This window comes from Podarcis cretensis, assembly GCF_951804945.1.
Source record: "Podarcis cretensis genome assembly, chromosome: 4".
Classification (NCBI taxonomy): domain Eukaryota; kingdom Metazoa; phylum Chordata; class Lepidosauria; order Squamata; family Lacertidae; genus Podarcis; species Podarcis cretensis.
The window spans coordinates 56,728,006-56,743,457 of NC_137173.1; the positions used below are offsets into that span (position 1 = coordinate 56,728,006).

The 15,452-nt window shown below is 40.1% G+C and overlaps 1 protein-coding gene across 2 annotated transcripts in view; it reads left to right on the forward strand.

Moving 5' to 3' along the window:
• BACE2 (beta-secretase 2) overlaps positions 1-15,452 on the forward strand; it is a 53,837-nt gene that overhangs the window by 21,336 nt on the left and 17,049 nt on the right. For both annotated transcript variants that reach the window (XR_013838580.1, XM_079974909.1), the window contains exons 2-6: positions 8,045-8,133; positions 9,964-10,180; positions 11,137-11,265; positions 12,876-13,010; positions 14,952-15,053. Coding sequence is in view for 1 of the 2 variants with exons in the window: in XM_079974909.1 (XP_079831035.1) it covers positions 8,045-8,133; positions 9,964-10,180; positions 11,137-11,265; positions 12,876-13,010; positions 14,952-15,053 (672 nt within the window). In the remaining variant the exon portion in view is untranslated. The remainder of the gene's footprint in view (positions 1-8,044; positions 8,134-9,963; positions 10,181-11,136; positions 11,266-12,875; positions 13,011-14,951; positions 15,054-15,452) is intronic.

The window sequence follows — 15,452 nt, forward strand, 5'->3', positions numbered from 1 at the left end:
GGGCAGCCTTGTCGTGTTCCTTTTTCAATTTTAAACTCTTCCGTGACCACATTGTTTACTATCAATTTAGCCTTTTGTTCTGAATATATTGCCTCAATCCCATTCTCAAAACCCCGACCCACTCCCATTTCTTTTAAATTTCCCTTCATAAATTTCCAAGAGATATTATCAAAGGCCTTCTCCGCATCAATAAAGATTAGCACTGCTTTTGTATTTATATCAGTTTGCAAAAGTTCCAAAATGTCAATAATGTTCCTTGTATTAGCAAACATGTGTCTACCTGGGAGAAAGCCTGCCTGGTCTTTATGAATTACTTCATTTAAAACTTTTTTAAGTCTACTTGCCAAAACGTCTGCAAATATTTTGTAATCCACATTTAAAAGGGAGATGGGACGGTAGTTCTTAAGTTGTGTCTTTTCAGCTTCCGATTTTGGTATCAATGTGATGAAAGCTTCCTTCCACGACTCCGGCGCCCTCCTCCCCTCCATAATTTCATTGCTAACCTCCATCAATGGTTGTATCAAATGGTCTTTTAATATCTTATAGTACTTGGAGGTTAGCCCATCTGGTCCTGGAGATTTGCCCAGTTTCATGTTTTGAATGGCTTGTTCAATTTCTTGGCATGTTATTTTACTATTCAGGAGAGATCTATTTTCTTGTGACAACTTTTTAGGTCCATTTTTCTCTAAAAATTGTTTGATCTCGACCTCATTCTGCGGCCCTTGAGTGTATAGTTTTTTGAAGTATTTCCAAAAACACTTTCTAATCTCCATGGGGTTCTGAATATTTCTTCCTTCAATTTCCAAATTTGTAACTGTATTCAATTTTTGTCTCTTCTTCAACTGCCAAGCTAGCAGTTTTCCACATTTGTTTGCCGATTCAAAGGTTTTTTGTTTCATTAATTTAATCTTCCACTCTATTTCCTGATTTATCAGTTTAGAATACTGTGCTTGATAGAGTTTGATTTCTCTCAAGGTCGGCAGGGACTTCGGGTTTGATCTTAGCTTCTTCTCTAGTTCTTTTATTTTCTCCAAAATCTTATCTTTTCTGTCATTTTGTGTCCTCTTCCTTGCAGCATTCTGTTGTATCAAGAACCCCCTCATCACAGCTTTACTTGCATCCCAAATAATTCTTTTTTCCACCGTAGTGTTCATATTTATCTCAAAGTAGTCCTTCATTACTTTCTGGGCCTTCTTAATAATCTCCTGATCTCTGAACAAATTGTCATTCATCTTCCATCTAAAGGAGCCAGTTGGTAATAATGTCATATCCATTCTCAGTGCATTATGGTCGGAGCAAGTTTTTGGGCAGATTTCCACCTTTCTGACCTTCGGTGCCAGACCTCTAGTTATCCATATTTGGTCGATTCTTGTCCAAGTCAGCTGAGCTTCAGAGAAGAATGTTCCTTCTTTTCCCAAGGGGTTCTTCGTTCTCCAAATGTCAATCCAGTCCATATTGTCAGTCAGTTCAAAAAAGGTCTTTGGTAGTCTGCCATCTTTTGTAACATTCTGGCTTTGTGACTTATCCATGTTAGTTGATACGACCCCGTTCATATCTCCCATCATGATGATGTTGTCATAATCCAGATATTCCAGCATAGTCTCATGCAACTTCTTGAAAAATTCCGACTTCCCTTCATTTGGTGCATAAATTCCTAATATCAAAATCTTTTCTCCTTGATGTTGTATTTCGATTGCCAAAATTCTTCCATGTTCATCTTTAAATAAAAATTTAGGTGACAGGCTCTCTTTTGCATATATCACCACGCCTCTCTTCTTTACTTTGTCTGAAGATATAAATTCCTGACCAAGTCTTTTGTTTATTAGTACTTTCCTGTGGAGCCTAGTCACATGTGTTTCTTGTAAGCAAATAATGTCCAATTGCTCCTTTTTCAATATATGAAAAATTTTCCTTCTTTTTTCCGGAATGTTACAGCCATTTATATTCCAACTCAAAAGTTGCAGAGACATCCTGGATAAGTCTGGTTATTTTTCTAGGGGTAGTACCTTGTTCGCTGGGTCTTCAGAATCCGAGGGTGCAGGCACCTCTGGTACTACAGGCCCCGAGGGTAATTCCAGTCCTTTTTGGAGGTCCTCTCCGTACGCAGTCAAAAATTTGTCTCTATCTTCCGGTGATCTAATTTTAATCTTCTTCCCTCTAAAAGTAAAAGATAATCCTTGAGGAAAATCCCACCTGAAGATAATTGTATTACTCCTTAACAATCTTGTTAGTTCCAAATAGTCAGATCTAAGGTCCAACAGTTGTTTAGGAATATCCTTGTAAATTTCGATTCTTTTGTCCAAAATATCCAGTGACTTTCCGTAATGTAGACCCAAAATCTTGTCCCTTTCCTCCTTTGATCTCAGTATTATTAAACAATCTCTGGGCTTCTCTCTCTTTATAAGTCTTCCAAGTCTAAAGGCTGATATGATTTTAAAGTCTTTTTCCTCTAAGTTCCAAAACTTGGAAAATTCTTTAGTCAAGAACTCAGCTAAGTTGCCTTCTTCCACCTCTGGTACCGATCTTATCCTTAAATTGGTCTGTCTATTCTGTAGTTCTATCATAGAAAGATAAGTCTGATGTTCACCTACTTGTTTGCTGAGTGGCCTTACCTCTTTCTCTAAATTTCCCAATCTTTGGCTGGTATCTTCAGCCAGTTTCCGATTTTCACCTGCAGTCTCCTTCAATTCTCCAATTGCTTGCACATTCTGTGCAACTTGTCCAGTTAGTCTATTTAAACATTCAGTATTTTGATCAATTTTAGCTGTTTGCTGATCAGCTTTTTTATCCAAAGATTCCACTTTTTTATTCAAAGATTCCAATTTTTCAAGAATTTTCTCTAAAGTAGAACTAATTTCTCCTGAGGCCATCTCTTCCGATTGAAATTCCTCAGTTTCTGCCCGTGGCAGAAAAGCAGCTTCTTTCTCAGAAGTCTGAGTAGGCAGAGTAAGCACAGTAGGCACAGATGATCTGCGTGCCTGGGAGACTGCGGTTAGGGTTGTTTGTCTAGTTCTCGGTCCCTTTTTTCTTGCGCCACTCATTCCAGAGTTATCTAAAATTCAAGGTCAAGCTGAGTTGTTCCCATGAGAAAGCAGCGGCCCAGATGGTAATAGTCAAACAGGAGGCCGGGAAAAGGAAAGTAAAACAATGTCACTGCTATTAATCCCAAATCCTCTAGGGGGAGCTTAAAATGTCTTTAGGAAAGAAGACAATTCCAATAAAAATAATATAGTCCCATTTAATGTCCGAGAACCTTCTATAAGGTAACTTTTAGCAGAGTTAGCATTTAAAAAGTCACAGTGTTTCAGACAGTGCTTGCTGGTATTCCAAAAGGTGCTTCAAAGTAGCCAGTTCAAACTCCCTCAGATTGTTTCAAAGTTTAAGTTCAAAAGTATCCAGCCCTGCAAACTGGCTGCTCAATTGCTCAGGCAGTTCCAGCACCTGGGTTTCTTGTTTAAATTGTAATCCAAATAGAAGAAAGGTATCACAGTCCACATAGGAGTCATGTAATCAATTGCTTAAAGTCCTTATTCTGCTTAAAAATAATTTCCACGGGTGTCCAGATCAGTTAAATTAAAAGTTTACTTTTTGCCTCCACTCCTCCGGCTCTTTGCTTGGTAATTCAATGACAGCGGAAGACGGACTTCCTATTTTTCGTCACTCCGCTTTCAGCCAAATTGAGTACTTTAAGTACTTTAAGTCCCGAAATTTTAAAAGTCCATTTACTCACGGGTTGTTGTTTTCCGAATCTGTAATTTAGGAAGAAAGGACAGCGCTCACCGGCAGCAGCAACGCGGCTTCACTCCGCCGATTGCGGAACGATCCACAGCGCCGCAACCCCCTCCGCGATCCGGAGCCCCTTACGGGGCTCCTTCAACGTTTTGGGGGCTGCTCCTGGCGCCCGCCGGACCCCAAGACCACAGGCTTCTGCTGCCTGTGGTTTTCCTGAATGGGTCCCCGCTTCGCCGCAGCGGGAGACCCTTTTTCGGCGGAGCTTCCCTTCCCCAGCTAGGAAAGGGCAGCCATTGCCGTTCGCGCCGCCTCCGGAAGTTTGACTTTGCTGCATTTTAAACCGCTAATGTGTATGTAGCCTTAGTCACACAACTGCTGTTTCCAGGCTGAGGGGGTTGCCCTTTTACTGCTGAAAATGCACCTGGACTCTATGTTGTAAGACAGTCCTTCAGTTGCTCTCACCATGTCTCCCTTCGTGGCAAGGCTAACAATGGGACTGTAAAAACTGACCTTGCGGAAGAGATAGTTCTTCTATAAATCTGTAACAACGGGATTTGCTTTTTGTTGTCTTTTTCTTGTCATAGATAGCGAAGGAATTTGTATGGCTGTATTTTATGAATTCTGTTTTATGGTAAAAGCGTGCATTTTAAGTGATTTTCTTTTAATGCACAATTTTAAAAATGCTTTTTCTCTCTGGGTGAAAGCGTGTATGGTCATGTGTTATTTTCTTGTTTCTGTCTTTAATAAGACTAATACAAACCCTAATGATAAGGGATAGATATTCCAAATTTATTTTATTTTATTTAAATCAAGTTGAACATGTTATCTGGCTACTTGAGGTGACTATGGAAAAGTACAATTTAGTGAGGCATTGCTGGAGGAAGCTGGCTGATGGTTTCACGTGGTAAGGATGGTTATTATCCTTGGTTAAATGAGGCATTGACTAATTGACAATGCTTCTTGATAACAAGTTTTTGTTTGGGTAGATATCTACCCACTCTTTAAGAAAACATCATTATGCAAAGATAACCCAGCCAGCCTTAGACCAACACTCGGCTTTCCCTTTTTAAGGAAGGTAACTGTGTAGGTGTGTGTGTTAGCACAGCAATAACTTACTGTATTTGACTAAGACGGGTGCATGGAAAAATCAGATATTAATCTATCTCACCTAGTTTGAAATTTTAAGAAGTATATGTTAAAACCACTGCATTTATTTTAATGTGTTGAATTATCAGTTTCTACTATTAAAGTAGGGACGCCAGGGACGCAGGTGGCGCTGTGGGTAAAAGCCTCAGCGCCTAGGGCTTGCCGATCGAAAGGTCGGCGGTTCGAATCCCTGCGGCGGGGTGCGCTCCCGTCGTTCGGTCCCAGCGCCTGCCAACCTAGCAGTTCGAAAGCACCCCTGGGTGCAAGTAGATAAATAGGGACCGCTTACTAGCGGGAAGGTAAACGGCGTTTCCGTGTGCGGCTCTGGCTCTGGCCAGAGCAGCGATGTCACGCTGGCCACGTGACCGGAAGTGTCTCCGGACAGTGCTGGCCCCCGGCCTCTTGAGTGAGATGGGCGCACCAACCCCAGAGTCTGGCAAGACTGGCCCGTACGGGCAGGGGTACCTTTACCTTTACTTTACCTTTACTATTAAAGTACAGCTGGATTCTTCTGGGTTGTATTGAAATGTCATTACTGCTTGTTAGATTTTATATTTATAAAACTTTAACAGCAAGATTTAAGAATATAGTTCTTATCTTTTCTCAGTGTAAGTGCTATTTGGGCATTCAAAAACAATAGAGGGGAGTGTGATCATGCTTATTTAGCCTGTTATCGTGCTTTGTGCCGATCCCTATCCAAGGCTGTCTACAAACTGAATCATTTCAACATTAAGGAAGCCTGCTTGAATGCACATACAATGTTCCCATGAACTGGTGGGATGGTGGGAGCAGGAATGTGTGTGTTTGCCCTGCCCTGTCGCCCACCTCATGCCCCGGCAATTATTGTTGTGAAGTTTTGATTGCCTAAATAGGGTTCTGATGTGCTAGCAACAGTGAATTTGGACTCTGGACTGTTCATTTATTCATTTTATTTCTATGCTGCTTTTACACACACACACACACACACACACACACAGACAGACACACACACACCATGCTCAAAGTGGCTTACAACAAAGAAGCAGGGATGCATTTCAAACAAACAATACAGAAACAATTTCATAGTAACACAGCAAAACAATAGCAAATATAACAACATACAAAAACCCACATTCCAATATTATAAATATAACAGTATTACTTAAACAACATGCAAAATAAGAAAAATAAAAAGGGAGCGTCACAATTTGATCTTTGTCCTAGAAAAACCCCTCCCATAATGTTGCTACGACACGGTTGACATCTTGAAGAACTTGTAGCATCACTTATCCAAAGCAGGCCAGAATTGTGCCTCCCAACGCCATGTAAATATATATTTTTTTCTTTGCGGCCTCTTCAAAAAGTATACAATATCTAGAGTGTTGATCTCTGTCTTTTTATATAACATTCATGCAATGTCTGGCTTCTTGAAAGGTTATGAATTCAGTCTCACACTTAGACGCACACACATACACATACTGCAATTATTTCCCCAGATCCTAAGTAATCAAGGCTGGTAGGCAATGTTAGTAATATATCCTCTTTAAAAGAAAAAACAAAAAGCGACAAACCTTTCTCTGCAAACCAGGAAGAATTGCCATAGGCCATGAGCTTAACTAGCGTCATTGTATGGACTACAATAAGTCAGTGTTTGCCTCAGCTGCCTATAACTAGTTATCCCAGATTCTTAAAGATATGGAATGTTAGAATGAATGGCAATTAGTCATGTGAATTTTAGTCATACTAGAGTGGGCTGCATCTTTAATATTCTACAGTATGATGTTTGTGTTATGTGGAGAACATTCTTTGGAGAAGTAGACACGATTAATACTGTACTGCACACTAAGATGGGCAGTCAAATTCTCTTTAAAAGAAGTATCTTTGAATTCTGTATGGTGGTAGTTCAAAAACATTCTTTACAGTTCTGGTAATTTACTAACCCTAGTTTTTGTAGAACTATTTGTAGTTAGGAAGTGAGAATCCCTGTAGCTTTCATTTTGTTTCTTAAAATGCCTCTGTCTCTCTCAAAGGTTGGGGTACTCCATAATAGCCAAGTATTTTCTCTGTGATTGCGTTTTATTAGCCTTAACACTAGTAAAATACATTCTTCCTAATCTCATTGAGTTCTTAGTTCCATTCCTATATCCATAACTTGTTTTGATTACTGACAGTTCAAGCTGGAATGGGGAAAACTGGTCCTCCTAATGTTGTTGTATTCCAGGTCCCTTCAGCCCCAGCCAACCTGGCTAGTGGTCAGGGATGATGGGAGCTGCAACATCTGGAGGGCCACAGATTCACCATCCATGAACTAAAGGGGATGAATTAAAATTAAAGCTGGCTTCTACAGTGAAATTTGAAGAACAATGATCAAAGTTAGAAAGCATAATCACTTACATTAGGCCTGGGGGTGTGTCCCATGGGTAATGGAAACTGGAATCCAACAACACCTGCAGGGTTTCAGGTTCTTCACTCCTGAGCTGCATCATGTTCTTTGGTCCAAAAATGGTCCTGCAGGTATCATTCTAACAAGGAAAGGAAAGGTGATACACTGTACATGTCTTTTTCGGGTACCTGCTCATTGAAAAGCTAGCAGGATGACTCTTTGAAAAGTTGCCAGCAAAGATCTTGAAAACGGCAGCAAGCTATTGGCAAAGATTAGGATCCTCTTAAAAAATATTTCTAATTTTCAGATTAAATGAAAATCATTGCGCCACTTCTCCTGCTTCCTTCAACTTCCTGCTTATTTCCCTACGCTTTCTTTCTCTAACCTGTACTTCAGCCTCAAATCTCTCATGTTGCTACTTCAGAAAAGATTAGTTTTCTCAATACCAGCTCATGGCCACTTCATTCCTGTTTTTATAAATAAACTGCAAATGGATATGTGTATAAAACTAAAATAGATACATGAGAAAAGATGTGTCATGGTGGGATCCTAGGCATCTGTTTATAGATCTGAGGGGACTGACATTACAGAATCATGCTTTAAAAGTCTTAACACTATCAGTTTTTAAAGATCTGAGAATACTTTCACCACACAAAAAAAGTTATCAAAACGTAATGTTGAAAAAATAATAATCATGGTTTTGATTTACATAGTTAGAGCTTGAGTAGGGAAGCAGGCTAAAATTATGTCCAGGTTTTTCTATATATTGTAATTGACATGAATAATTATTTTTCTTTTATGCAGCTAAATATTTTGGTTGACACTGGAAGTAGCAATTTTGCTGTTGCAGGAGTACCAAATGCAGATCTGACCTCCTACTTCAACACAAAAGTGTAAGTGTATTGCTCTCCATCTTGACAATATTTCTATTGACAAAAAAGTACTCCAAAAATAACACTGGAAAAAAACATAGTTTTGAATTACGTGATTAGTTCACAGGTAGGAACACAGATAAAATGTTTTCCTTGTTTTACCATAGTTAATGTGGAGGGCTGCATCTCCATATTTGCAGAGCTGTATCCTTGTGCGGTTTCACACACACACACACGCCCTAATGATGTATTATGTGTGTCAGAACCTCATAAGTGGCTCACATGTCCAACATTGCCCTCCCTTTCGGCAAAAATTTATATGCATCTAAAGGAACTATGTCACTGACTGAGCAACAAGTGTGTCCGTGCTGCCAAATGTTATTGGAATATCACAGTATACTTCTGCTGTAATGTATTGATCAGCCTTTTGAAATCAGATGATAAGAGTGCAATGGTGTTCATGTCAGTTTTATCACTGAGCTGCTTAGTGCCATAACTGTTGCTGCATTGAGCCAGTCTGGTTTCCATTAAGCAGGGTCTGTTGATGTGGCAGAATTAAAGACCTGGAGTTGTATTCAACTTAGCACTAAGGAGACTGCTCTGTCAGTGCAAACTTTTCTGCTTGTCCAATGGAACAATCTCCCACTCTCCCCCTTGCACTGTTCTGGAGGTTCTCTTGACCCTCAAGAGCCCATTTGGAGTGAATGTGAAGGGGAAGATGGGGGTGAATAATTACTTGGGGTGAATAATTACACAGGCTTCTGCTAGTGCAATGATTTTGTTGAATACAGCCATGTACTGTATTTTTATTTTTCACACACACACACACACACACACACACACACAGATATAAAATAATAGTGTGCCAATAGTTGTTCTGTAGTTTATACATGCTATTTACTAGACACATGTATGTATTTAATAAGCTTAAAGAAAGATACAGACAAGTTGTAAAATTGCAGTATGAAATTGCTATTACAACAATGAATGAATATTTCAATGGATTATAGCTGGTTGAAAAGTCCCAGAGCAACTGTTATTTTTGCATTGATTTTCGAAGCTCAAGGGAGCTATTGGTGGTATAATTGAAATTATAGTAAATAATTAGACAAAGATCTAATTTTTGTCAAAGGAAATCCTGAAATACATTAGAGCAAAAATACATTACAGCAAAACAAGTTAAAATTGCGGTGCTGCCATGTTCTGCACTAATGCAAGTAGTATTGAGAAAAAAATTATCCCGTAGATGGAGTGTTGGCTGCCTTCTTCTGTTTTTAGACTAGCGTCTAATAGACTTCTCAGACCATCTAGCAATTGGGCATCCTTATATTGTTAAGGTATATCTAATAGACATTTGATTCCATAATTATATGTAGGAAATGGAGGCCATATATGACATTTTCTGCAAAGAGATGTTTTAGAAGAAAATGAATATAGTTTACATTTTGTCATAAGCTCATAATTGAAATCAACCATTAGTCTCTTTTGTCTTTTTAGTAGATCAAAATATTATTCATTCATTCAATTTATAAACCGCCCTTCATCTGAAGATCACAGGGTGGTTTTATACTGTAAACACAAAAATGTACACTACATTTAAGTGGAAAGTTGAAATGGGGAGGAATTGCTCTGGTTGATGTGACATTTTGGAATATGTGGAGGGAAAGGTGCAATTTTTTTGAGTTTTCATGATTTATACATCATTCACTTTTCCCTGCTGCAGAATTTGGATGAAGCCCATGGTTTCTCTTCAAATCATAGAAATATTTCACGTAAGATGATAATTTGTAGCATGTAGCACAATGCAGCATTGCTTTGTAAGTTTTCAGTGCCCCTTTCTTCCTTTCTTAGATCAAGCACATATAAGTTACTGGGCACTGTGGTCTCTGTTAAATATACCCAAGGAAGCTGGATAGGGACTCTCGGCACAGATGTTGTTACCATCCCTAAAGGAATCAACGGCACTTTTACCATCAACATTGTAACCATCTCTGAGTCAGAGAATTTCTTTTTGAAAGGTGTTCAATGGCATGGGATCCTTGGACTTGCCTATGATGCCTTGGCTAAGGTAATTTGAGTGCTTACCTACCGACTCGTACATTAAGAGCATATGGTGATCCTGCTAGGCTACCATCCCGTTCTCACAATGGCCGGCCAGGTACCTGGGAGAAGCCTGTAAGCAGGGCATGGTTGCAGCAGCAGCACTGCCCACCTGTGAATCCCTGCCTCTGGACACTGGAGGGAGTACATAACCATCAGGAAATTGAATGGAATCCATTCTGGAAGTCCATATGACTTCCGAAACATTCAGAAACCAAGGCATAGCTTCCGATTGGCTGCAGGAAGCTCCTGCAGCCAATCGGAAGCCACAGAAGTCACGTTGGACATTTGGGTTCCAAAGAACGTTTGCAAACCGGAACACTCACTTCTGAGTTTGCGGCGTTCAGGAGCCAAAACGTTTGACTCGCAAGGTGTTCGGGATCCAAGGTACGGCTGTATACTGCAATAATTATGTCCAAGACTATGTGAAGGAGGCTGAAGCCAGTCTCATTCCTATACCCAACCATATGCTCTTACTTGCAAAATAGTAATACTGGTTCAGAATTCATGGGCAATTTCTAGATTTTAGCTGGGAAATTTAACATTTAAAATAAGCATACATGCATTGGAATATATATATGAGAGAAATACTGTCCTGGTGGTGTTGGAAGTGAGGCAGGCATGTTAAGTGAGGAGGTGTAAGGCACACTCTTAATCCCATCACATATAGAGAGATTTAGATCTGGTGTAACATCTGACAGACATCTACAGATGGATCATTAGATTAAACATTGGTTTTTTATAACATCTCTGTCAGCATGATTAATTTACATGTAAACGATTTAACCATTTTAACCAGCAAAATGATTCACATGGGTTCTATATGGAAGGCATTGGAGAGAAAAATGCTTTCTGAGGGGGGTATACGTGTGAACAGACACCTGATTTATACACAATTAACACTTTGTTTTGTTTTTGCTGCAGCCCTCAAGTTCTGTGGAGACATTTTTTGATTCCCTTGTGAATCAAGCAAAGATCCCCAATATATTTTCCTTACAGATGTGTGGAGCTGGATTGCCAGTTACTGGAACTGGTACCAATGGAGGTAGTCTTGTGGGTATCTGCCAGCCTGAAACAGAAAATATTGGTGACTTTTTACCACTTTTGTAATGCGGTGAATTTAAACCTGTTTACTTGGAATTCAGCCCTTTTCATTGCATTATGCTTTTAATTACCATATCCATTAGAAGGCAAAACAAACAGATTTAGAGTGGCTTATTCAATTTTCCATTCAGACTATTAAAATTAGAGAAGCATGCATAAATTTCTCATACTTATCCACATTTTACTGATTTTTCCAATAGTGAATAAAAAAATCTGCCTGTGGGGATTTGAAGATCTGCTCTATTGTTCTAACAGTATGATAAGTAAAATCAGCATCCAGAACTTTGGATGGTGCAGCCTTATTCAGGTGTTATAGGGAGGAGAAAGGCTATGCACCCTGTGACCATGCCCTCTAGCCCCAGCCCTTACCTTCTCACATGGAGTGGGAATGTCTGAAGGGTGCTTCTAAATAAGCCTTCTAAGAACATTCACCTGAATGTGTAGTAATAGACTTTCCCATTCAACCCAGAATGATCAGAGCACCACAGAAAAGACTGTGCGCACCTTTACACCCTTCACTCATGTTGGGAGTTTCCTATTTTTGTATTATGTGTGAACATAGATTTTATGATCCAAGCAACATGTAAGCAAAGCTCTGTTGGTTTCATTGTAACGTCCATGTCAACGGGTATACATTTCCGGTGTCATATATATATATATATATATATATATATATATATATATAGTTTTCCTAAATGAAAATGCCTAGTGTATGGATATACTGTTTGGGTCAATATTTTAAACCATGGGGCAAAACCATTTGAGAGGGGAGGTCACAAATGTACACATACTAATCTGCCTTTGCTCTATGCCCATGCCCAGCCTCCTCCCCCATAATTGCTGCCTGACCTTAACAAGGGGGAGATGAAATAAAACTGCATCATAGTTGCCCTAACTCTTGCATTGTGTTTCTCCTCCTGTCTTATTTTTTTTTTTATTTCCCGTTGCCAGCCTTTATTCCAAATAGCTTAACAATGAAATATTGTTAAAAGCTTAGTCAATGTACAAAGATGAGAACTTTTCTGAAGAAGTGTGCATGCACACGAAAGCTTATACTTAGTTGGTCTCTAAGGTGCTACTAGGCAATTTTTTTATTTCAACTTTTCCCTGTTATTTAAAAACTGTCTGTGACTTGCTCTTTAGAAAGAGAGAGAGAGAGGTAAACAAACATAAAGCATCTCAGTCATTTTAATAGCATTTGTGACATAGAGAATGTCTGACCTCCCTGGGTTTATTACTCATAACCGGTAATACCTGAAATTATGCCTTCTATAATTCTGTTCTCCCATGTTTCTTAAGACACAGTCTTACGTCTGAGCAGAAGACTAGCCACGTTCTGATTAAAATATTTTTTTTAACTGCTTTAATTTAGTTTTACTAAAAAAAAACCTGACTGCGTCTGCAATGCATATGTTAAATGCATATGTTAAACAAGTGGGTTTAAAATGCGTGTAAATACTACTTAAGTCTCCTGAGCATCATCTGACAGGGGGACATGCATGCTCTATATCTTTACTGTCGTGTGTTTGATTGTGCGGCAACCACCGTTTCCTTTTCAGGTCCTGGGTGGAATTGAACCAAGCCTATACAAGGGGGAAATCTGGTACACACCTGTTGAGAAAGAGTGGTATTATCAGGTTGAAATACTCAAACTGGAAGTTGGAGGCGAGAACCTTAACTTGGACTGTAAAGAGGTATTTATAGCAAGGAAGCACAATTTAATCTTTCTTCATTCAGGGGTGGCCAGTATGGTGTTAGTCAGACTGCATGTCGTGGCGGTGCTGCCACTTCCCTTCCCTCATAGCTGTGATGGCTTCCCCTCGCCGAAACTGAGAGCAGAGTGTCAGCAAGGGAGAGAGAAGCTCTGGGTTGGTGGGTGCAAGAGCCCTTGAAATGTTCTTAGACTCCAGCTCCCACCAATCGCAACCATCATGGCCAATAGTTAGGGAGGGTGGGAGTTGTGGTCCATTAATGTATAGAGGGTAACCACCACCTGCATTCCAAAAATCTAGTGTAAAATGCTAATCAGCAAATGTGGAGAACAATTGGATTAGTGTTGAATCTTAAATATACTTCAGTTGTGTTGAAAAGGAATTTATTTCAGAGCATACAAATTTAAGTTAGAGTGTGTAGATGGGAGGAAAAACACTGTTGCAGATGCCAGCCTTTTTTCATTTGCAAGCATCTGCTAGCCTCAGTTTCTCTTCCCCAGATCTCTTTTCTACTGGACTTTTCCCATGATCCTTTCATGAGTTGTCATGTACTCTGGCATCCCTAGTCTTGCCTGTGAAATGTTGAAGGGTGTGCAGGTTTATCTGCTACATGCAGTTCTCCCTCAAACTGACCAGTCTGGCCAATTTTTATTGCTAACTAAAGGTAGAAAAAGTAAAGATTTACCCCCTTTCCCTCATATTGTCTTTAAAGAACCCTAATATTTTTTTGCAAAATAATCTTTGTGCTCCTAGATGGTGAGATAGTAACTGTGGTTGTTTTTTAACGTCTAAGGTTGAAATCATTTTCTATCATGTTTCTATCGTGTTTTACATTGCTGTAACCTGCCCAACTGAAGAGTGGGTGCTAAAACCAATCATAGCAACAATAGCAACATGGATTAGAAATATAATTAATCATATATACATAGATACTGGGGGGGGGGGAAGCCCCACTGAAGTTGATTAAGACTTGTTTCTGAGTAAACCGGCATGAGACTGGGCTGTTAGTCTTACTGTCTTACAAATGTGACATGCAAAGTCGTCTTTCCCACTGGGTTTACTGACGTGTTGCAGCAGGGCTCCGGCCTCTCAGCTTCCTTCCCAAGCCCCTGCAGGAGGAGAACGATTCCCTGCAGAGGCTTGGGAAAAGGTTGACAACGTTGGGAAATGGGGTGCCGGAGGAATCTTTGCACCACGGCGCCGGATATGGTTAAGACGGCCCTGGTGACATGTTTTATTATATATGTGTATATTTATCTTCCATGGATTAAGTGGCTGGCTCCTTGTGCTAACTGCTCGTCTTTCTGCCTCTGCATCCCTCTGACCAAGTCCTTGTACAGTTCTTCTCCAATTTTTAGAATTTAGTGCTACAACCCCTAATGTATTCAGATATGTATGGAAATCATCCAACAGGCTACACACCCACGCCCATGCCCACATACCAGAGCTATTTTTTTGCCCAGTTCCAGAGTTGGAACTTGGGGTTCCAAGGCAGGTAAGCTCCTGCAACTTTGAAATCTGTCGAAACCTGCTACAAAGTTATCCAGTTTAGACATGGAAATAGTTCCCTCTCGTTCAAATTCAGATTGTCAGCTGAGACTCTTCTGTGACGTATGATGTGTGTAATCCTGTCCAACAGACAATACATCTCACAGGACCAATTGAGCCTGGGGTCAGAGCTGGCTTTCCCATTAAACTTCTGCTTAGGCTATGCTGGGGGAATCCTGCTTGGGCTCAAGGCAGCTGAGAAATGTCACTGCCTCTGTAATGGGGATTTGGAGGAGGCGTGCAGAGAGGAGCTGACATCACAGAGGGCCCTATGCTCTGCCATCGCACCACCAGAAGGAGCGGCTTTTATTGACTTTCCATTGCAGTTTGCTGCTACAGCATGTTGATGTCTTCGTTCCCCTTTCCCCTGTTTAGTACAACTCGGATAAAGCCATTGTAGACAGCGGCACCACACTCCTGCGCCTGCCAGAAAAAGTCTTCAGTGCTGTTGTGGGAGCAATTATACAGAAATCCTTGGTAAGTTCCAGCTCATGAGACACATTGTTCCTTAAAGGAACTGTTTTAAATAGCTGTCTTAGGACAGTAGTTTCTCAATAGGGGTTGCCACTAAGCCACCTTTTTCCATCACAGCTGGAGGAGACTTCTTGGGGGAGGAAGTGTAACTAATTTTTAATCACCATTTTAAAAATGGCATGATTTTGTTTGACTCTAATGTATTTACAGAGTAGAAGCATTCTGTCCTTCTCCAAACTTTGAGGAGTTTGGGCTAAAACCTAATGGCTTTGTTGGCAGCCATTCCCAAAATAAGTGCTCTTTTGCCTTGCAACACAGGCTATTGTTCTCTTAAAAAGAGACACTGTAACAGTGAACAATCTTGTTTGCTCTAATGGGTTTTTATCTATGTGTAGCTTAAGG